Raw genomic sequence first — 14,223 nt, forward strand, 5'->3', positions numbered from 1 at the left:
TAGGCTTTGAGTCAAGTCTCTGGGACTATCGGCCTATTTCTGAGCTTGGAGGGACTCAGCTCATTCCAGGGAACTTAGCCAAAGGCAGAGGTTTGTACAGAAAGAGGAATCTAGACTAATCTGGAACCTGGGCGCTTCTTAAACTATTGAAACCAGGGATTCTCAGCTTCAGCACTGGGGTCTTTGTGGGCCGGTGATTCCCTGTCATGGGGGGTCCTGTGCATTGTAGGGTGTTTAGCGGCATCCCTGGCCTCCAACCAGTAAAGTCAGTGGTGCTGCCTAATTTTGACCACCAAAAATGTCTCCAGATGTTGCCAAACGCCTCCTGGAGGGGTGAGGGGGCAAAGTCCCCCTCCATCCCTGTTGAGAAACACTACGCTATAATAGTGTGAGTGAGGGGACTGGGGAGAGGGGACGTGGAGGGGGAGGAGGGCTGCCCCCTTAGAGTCCTACTTTTCTTGCAGGGAAAAGCCCATGGCTGGGCCCACCACCCACGTTGCCCCCATGCTGTTCCTTGCCCTCCTCCTGCTCCTGGAGCTGAGCCTGGCAGTCTCCTTGGGACCCGGAAGCTCTGCTCGGAACCTCCCGGAGAATCACATCGACCTCCCGGGCCCAGCACTGTGGACGCCCCAGACCAGCCACCACCGCCGGCAGGGCCTGGGCAAGAAGGAGCGTGGCCCAGGCACACCTGGCCGGGCCCAGGATGGGGCTGTGGTTGCCACCACCAGGCAGGCCTCCAGGCTGCCAGGGGCAGAGGAGCTGCTGCCTGGGCAGAGTCCTGCAGGCCTGCTGCAGGACAAGGATCTGCTCCTGGGGCTGACACTGCCCTACCCCGAGAAGCAGAGCCGGTCTCCAGGGTCAGAGAGGGTGAAGAAACGAGGCAGGGAGCACAAGAGACGTAAGGAGAGGTTGAAGCTGCACAGAGGTAGCTGGAGGTCTGCGAGGGGGTGGGGCCCTGCAATGAAAGGGGGAGGGGGAGTGGGGGAGAGGGATCAGATCCAAATGGCCAAGCGGACTTCAGGGACAGGACAGGGAGGCAGGGGAGGGGGGGAAAGGGGGGGCGGAGGTGTCAATGGTGTGAGGTCCCTGGGAGGACATCCAGAGGCCCCTAAGGGGGCAGGTAGTGGACACCCCAGAGGAAGGGAGGGGTCTCACTGAAGTCAGAGAGATCTGGTAAGAAATGGACACTGGGAAAGGCCTGGGCGTGGAGCATGGGAGGAAGAGAAGGACATGTGGCCATAGGAGCTCAGTCTTATCAATAGATCATCCTCCTAAATCAGGAAGTTCTACCTCGTATCTGACCTAAATCCATCCTACTGTAAGTCCTGAGTAGAGATGGGACAGTTCGGTGCCCTCCAAGCACATCACTTCATCAACTCCGAGGCACAGAGCAGAGGCCGAGAGCTTAGACTCTGAAGCCAGATCTGCCCCAGGTCTGATTCTGGCTCCACTACTTACTGGCAAGTCATCTTTCTGTGCCTCAGTTTCCGCAAAGTGAGTGTAATGGCCCCTTCTGCCCTCGGGGTAGATTCAGAGACGGCTTTCTCTCTGGAGTACCCAGAATGGCGCCTGGCACTTGGCAGGGGCGATGGGCAGGGTTGTTACTAGTTAATTCTCAGCTTTCTCTCAGGGCTGAGTCAGTGTCCTCCGACCTGGACACGGCTGACCAAGGAGAGCGGTCGCGTCCTTATTTCTCCTGCCTCTGCTCTGTTCGTTGGATGGGGTTTCTTCCTCGTCTTTCTGACCTTCCTTTAAGTTCCCTCCACGTTCCCAAATCCCCTGTGAGCCGAACAACCCACTGGTCCCAGCCTCCCCGGAATAAACATGTCCCTGCAGCCCCACCCAGCAGGCTCCTCCCCAGTGTCCCGTGGCCAGAGCCCGGGCAGGCAACCTCGGCTTCCAAGTCTCTACGTGTGACGTGACTGCCTCTAGGGGCTGACCGAGTGCCGCAGGCATGGGTGGGGGCGGGGGCTCTGCAGGAGGCGGGGGATGGAGCCTCAGCCCCACCTTCTCCTGCAAACAGCTGGGGCTTGCTTCCCTGCCAGGCCCGCTGAGACTCCCCCCCCCAGGTGGACAGAACACGGGGGAGCGGGCCCAGCTTAGACTCTCAGCCTCCCGCCCCTGGGGATCACGTGTCAGGTGGGGTGGGGGCAGTGGCGGCCTTGACAGCAAGCAAGAAGGCATACACGGGGCGTGGACTCAGCCCGGCCCAGCTCCGGCCCCGGCTCCCGTGGACCAGCGGGGCGCTCCCACGAGAGTGGGTGAGTGGAGGTCTGGAGTCCAGGCCCAGGCCTGCTGACCAGCTGTAAGGTCTCAGGCTGATGGGGCCTCAGTTGCCTTCTGTAAAATGAATAGAGCAGATTCAGTGGCCCCCGAGTCCCCTTCCTACTCTCTGGGGTTCACCTCTGGATGGTGGGGAGGCCCCAACTGACCCAACCAACCTTAAAGTCGGATCTTGCCTGAGAAAAAGAGGCAAGGATGAGCCTGGGGCCTCTAGCTTTTCTCGAAGCCCCCTGGTTCCCGACCACCCCCCAACCCTGCACACTCTCCCCCCTCACACTCATCCTACCCCATGCCCATATATCTTGGAAGGCAGCGTCAGTGGTTAAAAGTATTGGTTTTGCATCAGATGGACCTGGGTTCGAATTCAGACTTTGATACTCACTAGCTGTGTGCTCTCAGGCAAGTTGCCTAACTTCTCTGTGCTTCAGTTTCCTTCCCTGTAGATGAGGCTGAAAGAGTACCTCCCTGCCAGAGCTCCTGCAAAGGTTAGGTGAAATAATGCTTGTAAAGCAGGACCCAGAGTACAACATGGTCCCAGCACACAGCATGTACTCAATAAACAGGGTCATTATCACCACGTAGGGAGCTCTCACCTCCCAGCCTTCTCAAAGGCCTCTGCCTCCCTGCAATGCCTCTCAGCCTCATCACGTTGCTCCCCTACTCAAACTTACTCTCCTCCAGGAAGCCTTCCATGGTTAATCCTACTAAGTTCCATTCATTGCACTTACACTGCTGGCTGCACCCAACCAACCCAGACTTGAACTTGCTGGAATATTGCTTTAGAGCAAGAATCCTGGGCCGTCTCCCCAGCAACACTGCAAATTCATCCAAGACTTTCTGCCTCGTCCTGCCCCCAGACGCCTGCTTCCACCCCCGCAGGAGAGTGGGCAGCAGCGATGTCGGCTGAGCCAATAGCTTGTCATATGGTTCCTGCCGCCCCCTGTTCGCAGCAGGAAATGTGGGTCTTGCTGTGGGCCGATACGGGGTGGTGGGTGGCAAGCAGATAAAGTTGCTGTGTTTCCTGCTCCTTGTCTCAGGCCGAGCCTTGGTCAGAGGTCCCAGCTCCCTGATGAAGAAGGTGGAGCTCTCAGAAGACCAGGCCCCAGATGCCGCGATGGAGGAATCCTCCACCAGCCTGGCCCCCACCATACTCTACCTCACCACCTTTAAGGCAGCACCTGCCACAGAAGAGTCCCTGATCCTGCCCGTCACATCCCTGTGGCCCCAGGTAAGGGGCCCGGGTCGGCCTCAGAGATGGAAGGGTCCTTGAGATGATGTCGTGCAAACCCCTCTTAGTACATTTAGGGAGACTGAGGCACAGTGGCGGGAAGGAGCTGGTCCAGGCCAGCGGGGCTGGATGGAAGCCAGGTCTCCTGACGCCCATCCAGCCCAGCTCGGGCCAGTGGGCCCACTGGCCAGGGAGGGCTGCCACTGTCCAGGCAGTGGTCCTGGGGGCTCACTCTAGGGAATGCCAAGGAAGCAAGTGCCGGCTCAGCACACTGGTCTCCGCACCTAGAAGAGCAAGGCCTTCGGGGAAGAATTTTGTACATACTGAAAAGTACAGAGAATAATAATCTTTAAAACCATGTCCCCATGATCCAGAATTAACAAGTTTTAGTTAACACTTTGACCCATCTGCTTCAGACCTTTAAAAAGGATATATGGAAGGGACTTTCCTGGCGGTCCAGTGGTTAAGACTCCGTGCTTCCACTGCAGAGGGCGCGGGTTCGATGCCTGGTCGGGGAACTAAGATCCCACATGCCGCGTGGCACAGACAAAAAAAACAAGAACAAAAACCAAAAGGTATACAGAGAGGGAGCAAGCCAGCAAACGTGGCAAATACGCCAACCATTGGTGAGTCTAGATGGAGGGTATTTATTGTTGCAATTAACATGAGGTGCATCCTTGCACCTCTTCTGGGGCTTTGAAATTTGTTTCAAAATAAAATCATTAAAAATGATCAAAAATAAATATATGTGTAGAAGGAATAAACCTTTTTTTTAGCGGTAGATCTTTCTTATTCTCTTTTTTGGATCTTGCACCCCCCTGAGATTCTGATAAGACTATGGGCCATTTCCGACGAATCCATGGTTACCCATGCTGTCGCAGGGCCCCTGAAGCCCATCTGTTGAGAACCCAGCCCTAGAAGGTGGGTTCACATCCTACTGTGAACCCACATCCTACTGTGTGCAGATCCAGCCCCAAGACTGCTGGCCAGGGCTGTGAGTGGAACTGAGCCACGGCCGTGGCCTCAACAGTGCCACAGAGAGCTGATGACGTCTGCAGGGGAGAGAAGGGGCAGGGGAACAAGCAGCTGGGCTTCCTCCTGAGCGGACACAGCTGCCTCCCCGCTCCTCCCCCAGAGGGCCTGGTGGATCGCTTGCCCGACTGCATCGGCTGCCTATAGGCACCGTCCCACACTGGCGGTGGCTGCTCTGGGCGACCCTCTCGATGTCCCCGGGCTGCGATTGCAGGCTGTCCAGCACAGGAGCAGCTGGCCTCTGAGGAGCCCCTCCTTTGCTCTCTGGTCCTGGGGCCCCACGTTTCTTCTTTCACCTGTTGGGATCGTCAAGCTCCCTCCTCTCCACCCCCCTCTGCAGGCTCATCCCAGGCCTGACGGGGAGGTGATGCCCACACTGGACATGGCCTTGTTTGACTGGACCGATTATGAAGACTTAAAGCCTGAGGTCTGGCCGTCTACGAAGAAGAAAGGTATGTCTACCCACCCCGCCACCCCCTTGCTGGGCTCCCTCCCCTCTCCCACCATCCACTGGGGTAGGGGCCTCGGTGACTCCAGCCTGACCTACAGATGTCCAAGGTGGGATGGGGGGCCTGGAGTCTATAATGGAACGGACACCTGAAATGGACTTGCTGCTCTCAAGTGCTCATCAGACGGCAAACGCTTTCCACGTAGCTACTCACTTAACCTTAAAAAAAAAAAAAAAGTTAGGTCTGTTCTGCTGTTGATCCCATTTTAGAGAAGAGAAAACTGAGGCAGAGAGAGGTATTGTGTCTTATCCAAGCCACACTGTGGGAGTGGCGGTGTGAGCGCTCTCACCCTGGTGTCCTGTGCTTAATCTCTCCGCCCTGCTGAGCCTCAGCCTCTGACCACAGATCCTGTTTTCCCCAGAGAAACACCGGGGCAAACTCTCCAGTGATGGGAATGAAACATCACCGGCTGAAGGGGAGCCCTGCGACCATCACCAGGACTGCCTGCCAGGTACCGAACCAGCATCGTGTTCAAGGCACTAGGCCGGATGCTGGGGGAACCTCCGTGGGGATGGGGGCGGGTGTTCCCAGACACGTGAGCAGGACCCTTTAGGGATGGTAAATAATAACAACCATGGCTACCACTTTACTGAGAGTTGCTGTCATACTTTGTTCTATTTAATCCTCACAGCAACCCAGAGAAAGAGACCCTGTCATTCCCCATTTTCAGGCAAGGAAATTGAGACTCAGAGAGGCTAAGTGTTTCAGCCAAGGTCACACAGCTAGGAAGTGGCTCAAACCTGAGTCTGCCTGGTTCTGAACCGCTGCCCCACGCTGCCTTAAATCATGAGGACCCTTCTCTCGACTTCTCTCTCCTAATGTCTTTTTGGGCTTAATTCTGTCCTTGTCCCATCATGACACTGCTGGGCTTCTTGGGATACTTTGATGACATCCTGACCTGTTCAGCAGCCGAGCCCATTATGACAGTCTGAAAACAGAGCCTGGGGTTTTGATTGATGGCCTAAACTGCTGGCCCTTGATTGGGTCAGTCGGAACTTCTGGGAAGCCAATAGCGAGGGGGAGTTAGAAGGGCACGAGGTTTCTGGGGGTCGGGGGTAGGGTAAGGCCCGTGAACAATAAAAGTGGAAGGAAGGAGGAATGGACAGGAGACTGTGATGCAATCGCCCGCGAGCCCAGCAGGGAGCTCCAGAGCAAAGATTCCCTGTTAGAAGAGGCCCCTGCTGGGCAGATAGCCAGGTCCTGGCACCCCCGCTGAGCCAGTCACTGCCTGGGCTGTTCTGCTCGGGAACAGTGTGACATTGGCTCAGGAGGCTCCTGCAGGTGTTAACAGCTGGAGGCTGGCAGCTAACTGCTCTCCTGGCCGATGGATGGCAAGTGCCTTCCGGAGGGAGATCTGAGTTGCATACCTCCACGATGCTCGTTAATTCAGTGACCAGAATATTCTACAAAACAGCAACCCAACAAGCCATTTGGCATCAGATAAGCCAGACCGCCAGCTCTCTGAAAAGCTGTTTTCTTTCCAAACCGTTGTTTTCACCCTGAGCAGAAAGAAAAGGCTCAAGTTTGGGCCAACTGAACAGTGGCTCTGAGATTCGGCTCCATGGTGGGCGAGGCCGTGCCTAGGTCCTGCCTCTCGGGGGCTTCTGTTTCCCCATCTGTCCAAAGAGGTCGTTGGCTCTGTGATCACTGAGGCCCCTCCCAGCTCCATGATGACTTCACACCTGGCAGCCCCCAGCCGTTCCACCCGGGGGGGGATCCCACAGCACCCTCGCTCCTCCCATGATCAATCAATTGCCCATCTGGGGCGTCTGGGGTCTCTGCCGCCCGCCCCCAGGGGCCTCGGCCATGACATTCGTCGGTGGTTCCAGCTGGGAGCCTTGCGCGCCAGATGGTCCATCCTGCCAGGGACGGCCCCACCATGGAGATGATCGATCTCCTGTCCAGTGGGAGCGTGTGCAGGGCGCAGGGAGGGTCCGCTCGGCGTGGCTGACCGAGTGTGCTTTTGCTGTGTGGGCAGGGACCTGCTGCGACCTCCGGGAGCATCTCTGCACGCCCCACAACCGAGGCCTGAACAACAAATGCTTTGACGACTGCATGTGTGTGGAAGGTGAGCCCGACATCGGGGGCTCCCTCGGTGCCGAGACCTCGCCACCTCCCTTTCTCCTCGAAGCCGGGGTGGGCAGAGAAGGGGGTGGGAGAATCCCTGGGGAGCTGAAGACACGAGCAGGAACAGCTTTGCTCGGTGCCTTCACAATCTGTGAACTCATTTAGTCTCGATTCCTGGCATCGTTGCTCAAATTTGCTTTTCTCACCTCTTGAAATACAAGCTGGCATGATCTCCCATGATCTGGAGGCGGGAGAGGGGAGGAGAGAGGAGCATATCTTTTAAAATAAGATCAAACCTGAGAAGCCTGGTGCTTTCACACCGGAATTCTATCCCAGGGGAGACATTCCAAGTGTGATAACAAGGGGTGGGGGGTGGATTTCCCAGCACTGTCCCAGGGAAGGATGCACTTGCCCGGCTGGCTCCCTCCTTAACTCCTCCGAGCTCGCACGTGGAGCGGTATGTGCCCTCCTGCCCAGGTGGGCCCAAGTGTACCCAGCTCTGTGCTAAGCCCTTTACCCATTATCTCCTTAATCCTCCCAACGATCCCAGGAAGGGAGCTATTGTTCTCCCCATTTTACCCAAGAGCAAACTGAGACACAGAAAGGTTAAGTCACTTGCCCAAACCTACATAGCTAGAAAAGTGGGAGAACATTTTAAATTTTGTATTCTGAAAAATTTCAAACATATATTAAAGTCGTCAGGATAGTATAATGAACCCCCATTTCCCGTCACTCAGCTTCAATAATTCTCACTCATGGCCAATCTGTGCTGTCTCCCCCCCATCTGCTTCCCCCGTTGCAATAGAATTTTTTTTTTTTTTTAAGATATATTTTTTATTTTTTTTTTAATTTTTATTTATTTATTTATGGCTGTGTTGGGTCTTCGTTTCTGTGCGAGGGCTTTCTCTAGCTGCGGCAAGCGGGGGCCACTCTTCATCGCGGTGCGCGGGCCTCTCACCATCGCGGCCTCTCCCGTTGCGGAGCACAAGCTCCAGATGCGCAGGCTCAGCAATTATGGCTCACGGGCCCAGCCGCTCCGCGGCATGTGGGATCTTCCCAGACCAGGGCTCGAACCCGTGTCCCCCACATTGGCAGGCAGACTCCCAACCACTGCGCCACCAGGGAAGCCCTAGAATTTTTTTAATCTTTTTTTTGGCCACGCTGCGCAGCATGCGGTATCTTACCCCGACCAGGGAGCAAACCTGCGCCCCCTGCAGTGGGAGCGCAGCGTCTTAACCACTGGACTGCCAGGGAAGTCCCTGCAATAGGGTTTTTTTTTTTTTTTAATTTATTTATTTTTGGCTGCGTTGGGTCTTCGTTGCTGTGCACGGGCTTTCTCTAGTTGCGGCGAGCAGGGGCTACTCTTTGTTGTTTCGGTGGCTTCTCTTGTTGTGGAGCACGGGCACTAGGCGTGCGGGATCCAGTAGTTGTTGCACACGGGCTCAGTAGTTATGGCTTGTGGGCTCTAGAGCACAGGCTCAGTAGTTGTGGCGCATGGGCCTAGTTGCTCCGCGGCATGTGGGATCTTCCCGGGACAGGGCTCGAACCCATGTCCCCTGCATTGGCAGGCAGATTCTCAACCACTGCGCCACCAGGGAAGCCCCCTGCAATAGGATTTTTTTTTTTTTTTTTTTTTTGCAATAGGATTTTGAAGCAACTCTTGGAAGTGTAGATATTTCATCTGTGAATATTTCAGTATATACATCTAAGAGATAAGTACTCTTTTAAAAACAAAATACCGAAAATGCACAATAATTACTCAGTGTCATCCCACATCCAGGGCTCACATTTCCTGAGTGAAGGGATTTGGCCTCAGTCCCTCTGTTGACCATTCTGAGATACATGCCCAATTTTTTCTCACATTAGCCTCAAAAATTATCTGCTGTGAGAGCAATAAAGCTGCTTAGGTCCAATTATTCATTCATCCAGTCTGTCAAGAAATATTTATTGAGTGCCTACTATGTGTTGGGTTCTGATAAGGACATTGGGGATTCAGCTGCACAGAGAACCAGCGAGTTCTGCGCCCATGGATTCCATTCTAGTGAGATGAGCAACAATAAGCAAGTAAGTAGGTAAGATGTCTGTAGAAAGGAATAGGGGCTGTAAGGAAAATAATCCAGACTGGCCTGATGAGGAGTCTGGGAGGTGTTTTAGAAAAGGGTGGACAGGAGCCGACTGCAGAACCAGCCACCTGAAAATGAGGGGTGGGGGGAGGGAGAGAGAGTCCCGGGCAAGCGGCAGAGCAAAGCCAAGGGCCTCGGGCAGGAATGAGGCTGGCATGTTTGAGGGCGCCTGGCACACAGTAGCCAACGGGGAAGATGGCAGAAGGGGAAATAGGAGAAGCTGGCGGGGAGGATCACGCAGGACTTTGAGTTACAATGGGAAGGTGTCGGCAGGTGTTAAGCAGGGGAGTGACCTGGTCTGACTTATGAGTGTAACAGCTCACTCGGGCTGCAGGACTCTTGGGGGCAGGAGTGGAGACACAGAGGACCAGCTGGGAGGTGAGGGGATGGAGGCAGGCAGGGGTGGAGATGCTGGGGAGCTGCCTTCCATTACCCGTGTGCAGGGCTGGGGGCCCATTTCACAGAGGCGGAGACTGAGGTGCAGAATGGCCCGGAGGGCGCTCTGATCCAGGAAGCCCGGAATAGCGCCAGGGCCTCCAGGTCCAGCCTGCCCAGGTGAGGGGGACATGGCCCGACTGAGTTCACACGCCCGGCTGGTGCCCAGCTAGATGCTCAGTGGGCAGCCCCTCTGCCCAGGAAGTCTTCCTTCCTTCCTCCCCAGGGCCTCAGGTAGGAGGGGGTAGCTTTTCAGGTATCCAAAAGATATGTGTGCAGCCGAAGCCCCATCTGCTCGTTTCCCGTGGTCTCTCCCACCCTGGTCGGTCCCACCAAAATTCTTGCTTCCTCCGTGGAGACTCAGGCTCCAGAAAAAAAAAAAATTGAGTGGAAATGACAGCTCATTAAAGATGGTCCAGGAAGAGCTTGTCAGGAACCCTCTGAGGACCGAGAGTCCTGAGGACTTCTGAGAAATCCCAAAATGTTGAATTCAGGTCCCAGGGCTGAAGTCCAGCAGTCTAGGCCAGCCTGGATTCTGGAGGGTTCCAGAAGGGCTTCTGTGGCTACCAACCACTCCTGCTCATAATCCCCTGCCCCCCTCCTAAGTGTATTTTGCGTGGCCACAGGTCTGAAAGCTGTGATCCAGGTGTCAACTGCAGACCCCAAAGCACAAACTTCACAGTAATTCCTTTATTCTCTTGACAGTGACATAAGCAGATCTTAAGCAGGTGATGTCCTCCTCTCTCCCTGTGGTCACTCCTAACCTGAAACGTAGGGATTTGCTCAGGCCACACTGAGCAATCTCTTCCCCTAACCCTCCCACCCCCAATCAGGAGGATGTGGCCTTCTGTGGCCTTAAATGAAAAACATGTCTACCCATGTATGTCAGAGGATGCCTGACATGTGGTTATGATAGAGCCACAGCCAGGAACCCCTCCCACTGGTGGGCCAGGAGGGCCACGACTACTTTAATTAGGGTGGTCAGGGAGGGTGCTTTTGAGACCTGAAGGCTGTGAAGGAGCCAGCTATGCCAAGAGCTTCAGGAAGGCATTTCTGGCTGTGAGAACAGCAAGTGCAAAGGCCCTGGGGCCAAAAATGGCTGGGTGTACGAGGAAAAGCAAAAAACTGGGTGTGGCTGGAGTTAGAGAGTGAGGAGGGGAGTGGGAGGTGAAGAGAGCAGACAGGAGGCAGGTCCAGGTCCCAGAGGGTCTTATAAGCCAGGGTAGGAAGTTTGGATCTCCTTTTGAGTACAATGGGGAGCCATGGGAGGTTTTATAGGGGAGGGCAGAATCTGCATCCCTTTAAAAAAAGGTTTTTAATGGACTTCTTTTTTTTTTAATTTTATTTATTTATTTATTTATTTAGGGCTGTGTTGGGTCTTCGTTTCTGTGCGAGGGCTTTCTCTAGTTGTGGCAAGCGGGGGCCACTCTTCATCGCGGTGCGCGGGCCTCTCACTATCGCGGCCTCTCTTGTTGGGGAGCACAGGCTCCAGACGCGCAGGCTCAGTAGTTGTGGCGCACGGGCTCAATTGCTCCACGGCATGAGGTATCTTCCCAGACCACGGCTCGAACCCATGTCCCCTGCATTGGCAGGCAGATTCTCAACCACTGCGCCACCAGGGAAGCCCCTAATGGACTATTTTTTAAGAGCAGTTTTAGGTTTACAGAAAGATTGTGCAAAAAATACAGAGTTCTCATATGCCCCCCCAAACACACAGTTTCCCCTATTATCTTACTTTAGTGTGGTGCACTTTTTACAACTGATGAACCAATAGTGATAGATTATTCACTAAAGTCCATAATTTACATTAGGGGTTCACTCTTTGTGTTGCACATTCTATGGTTTTGACAAATGCGCAGACATGTACCCACCATTATAGTATCACACAGAATAGTTTCGTGGCCCTAAATATCCCCTGTGCTCCATCTGTTCACTCTTCCCTTCTCCCTCTGTCATTCGCTTTTTTAAGCCCATTCAGGCTGCTCTGCGGGGGATGGGTTGGTTGTAGGACAGAAAAAAGAAGGGGGTGGTGGTGAGAGGATTCAGGGGGTTCCAGAGGGCGCGGAGGGGTCTGGCTGGTCGCATCCCTGACCCCCTTGCCTCTCTTCACCCAGGACTGCGCTGCTACGTCAAATTCCACCGGAACCGCAGGGTCACCCGGAGAAAGGGGCGCTGCGTGGAGCCCGAAACGGCCAACGGAGACCAGGGATCTTTCATCAACGTCTAGCGGGCCGCGTGAGGCGCCTCCCCACCGGCCAGGGGACTGAGCGCGGGAGGTTTGGAGAAGCCGGGCAGTTTGTTTATAACTCGCGGTGGCAGAGCAAATGGGGAGTCAGATGACTGAGGCTGCAGGATCAGACCCAGGACACTCAGCCCCAGGAGGGGAGCCCTGGGCGAACTGCCCCCGCCCAGGAGCCGAGCAGCAGCACACCTGCGGCCACCACCCGGCCAATGGGAGACCCACACCGCCAGCGCATCCCGGTGTCCGCGTTCTCCGCGATGGTAATGTCGAGAGCGCCCTCTACCGTCCGACCACAGCACTGCAATGGTTTCAAGTTTAAAAAGGAAGAGGTTTTCGAGCTGGAAAAGAATGGAAACTCCCTGAGAGATAGGGGAACCCAAGGGCGGGAGACCAATACGAAGCACCTCCTATGTACCAGGCACTGTACTAAATGAGGGGCATACATTATCTCATTTATCACATGGCCCTTTAAAGTAGGCATAATCACCATTTTACAGGGGAGGAAACTGAGGCAAGGTTTTATGACTTGTCCAGGGTCCCAGATCAATGCTCCTCAAACCTTCACCTGTGTAAGAATCCCCAGGGATCTGGTTAAAATGCAGATTCCAATTCAGTCGATTCTGCATTTCTAACAAGTTTCAGGGCATGCCGATGCTGCTGGACCCAAGACCCCACTGAAAGCACCAGGTCCTGGAGAGTCAGGGTGAAGCTGGCATCTGAACCTGGGTCCGACCAGCTCCAAGGCCCATGTCTTTGCTCTTCCACAACTAAGGCCGCATTTCAGGTTCTCCACGGCTTTCAGTGAGAGAGACGTATTCCCTGGTAGTTCCTTTCACTGTGGTGAAGGCTGGAATAACCGACTATTCTCTTCTTTCCCTGGACAAAGGTATATCATTTAAAAAACAAAAGAAAATGTGCATTAAGCACCTGCTTGCTTATAAGGCAAGATTTGGGCAGATTGACCCCTGCCCTCTGGGAGCTGGTATTCTGAGACATGAAGTGTTTGGGGTAAACGGTAAAGCTGTTTCTTATTTCTATGGCCCCGCTCACCCCGTCCTGGGACATGCACTTTGGAGTTGCCTGAAAGCTGCCACCCCAGGGGGGTTCTTTGGCTTTTGTAGTTCATGTCCTTTGAGAATCTAATGCAAGCATGGACTCAAAAAATACACACATTGCTCGTGTGCACCCACTTTGCATACGTCTAAGTGGTTCCCAGTCCCCCCAGAGACCATCCCAGGACCCCCCCACCTACACTTCTGCAGCAGAGCCCACTGAGGAGTTGGGGCACGTCTCCTAACAGCCCCCCACAGGCCAGACTCACAATGCCCACCCCAAACACCTCTCTGAGCAGATGTGACTCTAGTGGCCACCTCAGGAGAGCCACTTAAATCCCCCCACCTGGCATCTCACTCCTGGCCAACCCTCAGGTCCAGGGCAAAGAAGGTTGCAAGCCTTCTCCATCCAGAGTCCTTGCTGGCCTGGACCCCAGCCGGGGGGACCACGCCCACGGGATGCCAGGGCTGTTTACTCCATTGGGAAAATCAGTCGGGGTCAAGGGTCCGGCACCAAGGAAAGCAGACAGATCTAGGAGAAACCAAATACACTGGCTCTTTTCTCCCTATTCAAGTTCGACGGGCATGGGAATCTTGGGGAGAAGGGGGACTGCAAGAGATCAAAGCCGGCTATTTGGAAATCGAATCCACTGGCAGTTTTGTCTGTTTGAGACCAGACAAGGCCCACACTGTGTGCCTCACATGGAGTGGCAGATTCGAGATCGTGATAGAACCCTAGCAGGGGTGGCTGCAGGCAGGGAACCCAGAATTGCTTTTGTCTGGAGGGCAGCGGTTAGGCTAGCCCTGGGCCATCAACGATGGAAAACACAGAAGATCAGGACAAAGCTGAAAGGCCCCACAGAACTACCACTGACTACCAAGGGAGTTCCATAGCTAGAAAGTCAAGGCCTATCTCTTTGCCCTAGCTACTTCCATTTTGCATTTGCAAAGACAGGGTGGGTGGAATCCTCATAACTCCAGAGTCAGGGATCCCAAAGCCCCCTGTGTGTTTAACAAACCTCTCTACCAGGAAGTTCTTCCTTGGTCTATCTTAAATTTCTTTTGCTGGGACATAAGCCAATTTCCTCTAATCCAGGGTTCAACAAACTGTTACTGTAAAGGGCCAGATAAATATTATAGGCTGTGTTCCAATGAAATGGTTTATGGACACAGAATTTCATATAATTTTTATTTGTCACAGACCCATTATTCCTCTTTTGATTTTCTAAAATGCATTTTAAAATGTAAAAAC

General features: G+C 54.3%; 1 protein-coding gene across 1 annotated transcript; it reads left to right on the forward strand.

The window, feature by feature from the left end:
• Nucleotides 1–474: 474 nt before the first annotated feature.
• DRAXIN (dorsal inhibitory axon guidance protein) lies at nucleotides 475–11,904 on the forward strand. Its single transcript, XM_059894966.1, has 7 exons — nucleotides 475–925; nucleotides 3,321–3,511; nucleotides 3,764–3,766; nucleotides 4,884–4,995; nucleotides 5,414–5,503; nucleotides 7,031–7,120; nucleotides 11,792–11,904. Exons 1-7 carry the CDS (start codon nucleotides 475–477, stop codon nucleotides 11,902–11,904), a joined length of 1,050 nt encoding a protein of 349 aa, XP_059750949.1.
• The last annotated feature ends 2,319 nt before the right edge of the window (nucleotides 11,905–14,223 follow it).

The sequence above is a fragment of the Balaenoptera ricei genome, chromosome 1, assembly GCF_028023285.1.
Source record: "Balaenoptera ricei isolate mBalRic1 chromosome 1, mBalRic1.hap2, whole genome shotgun sequence".
In the NCBI taxonomy this organism is placed as follows: domain Eukaryota; kingdom Metazoa; phylum Chordata; class Mammalia; order Artiodactyla; family Balaenopteridae; genus Balaenoptera; species Balaenoptera ricei.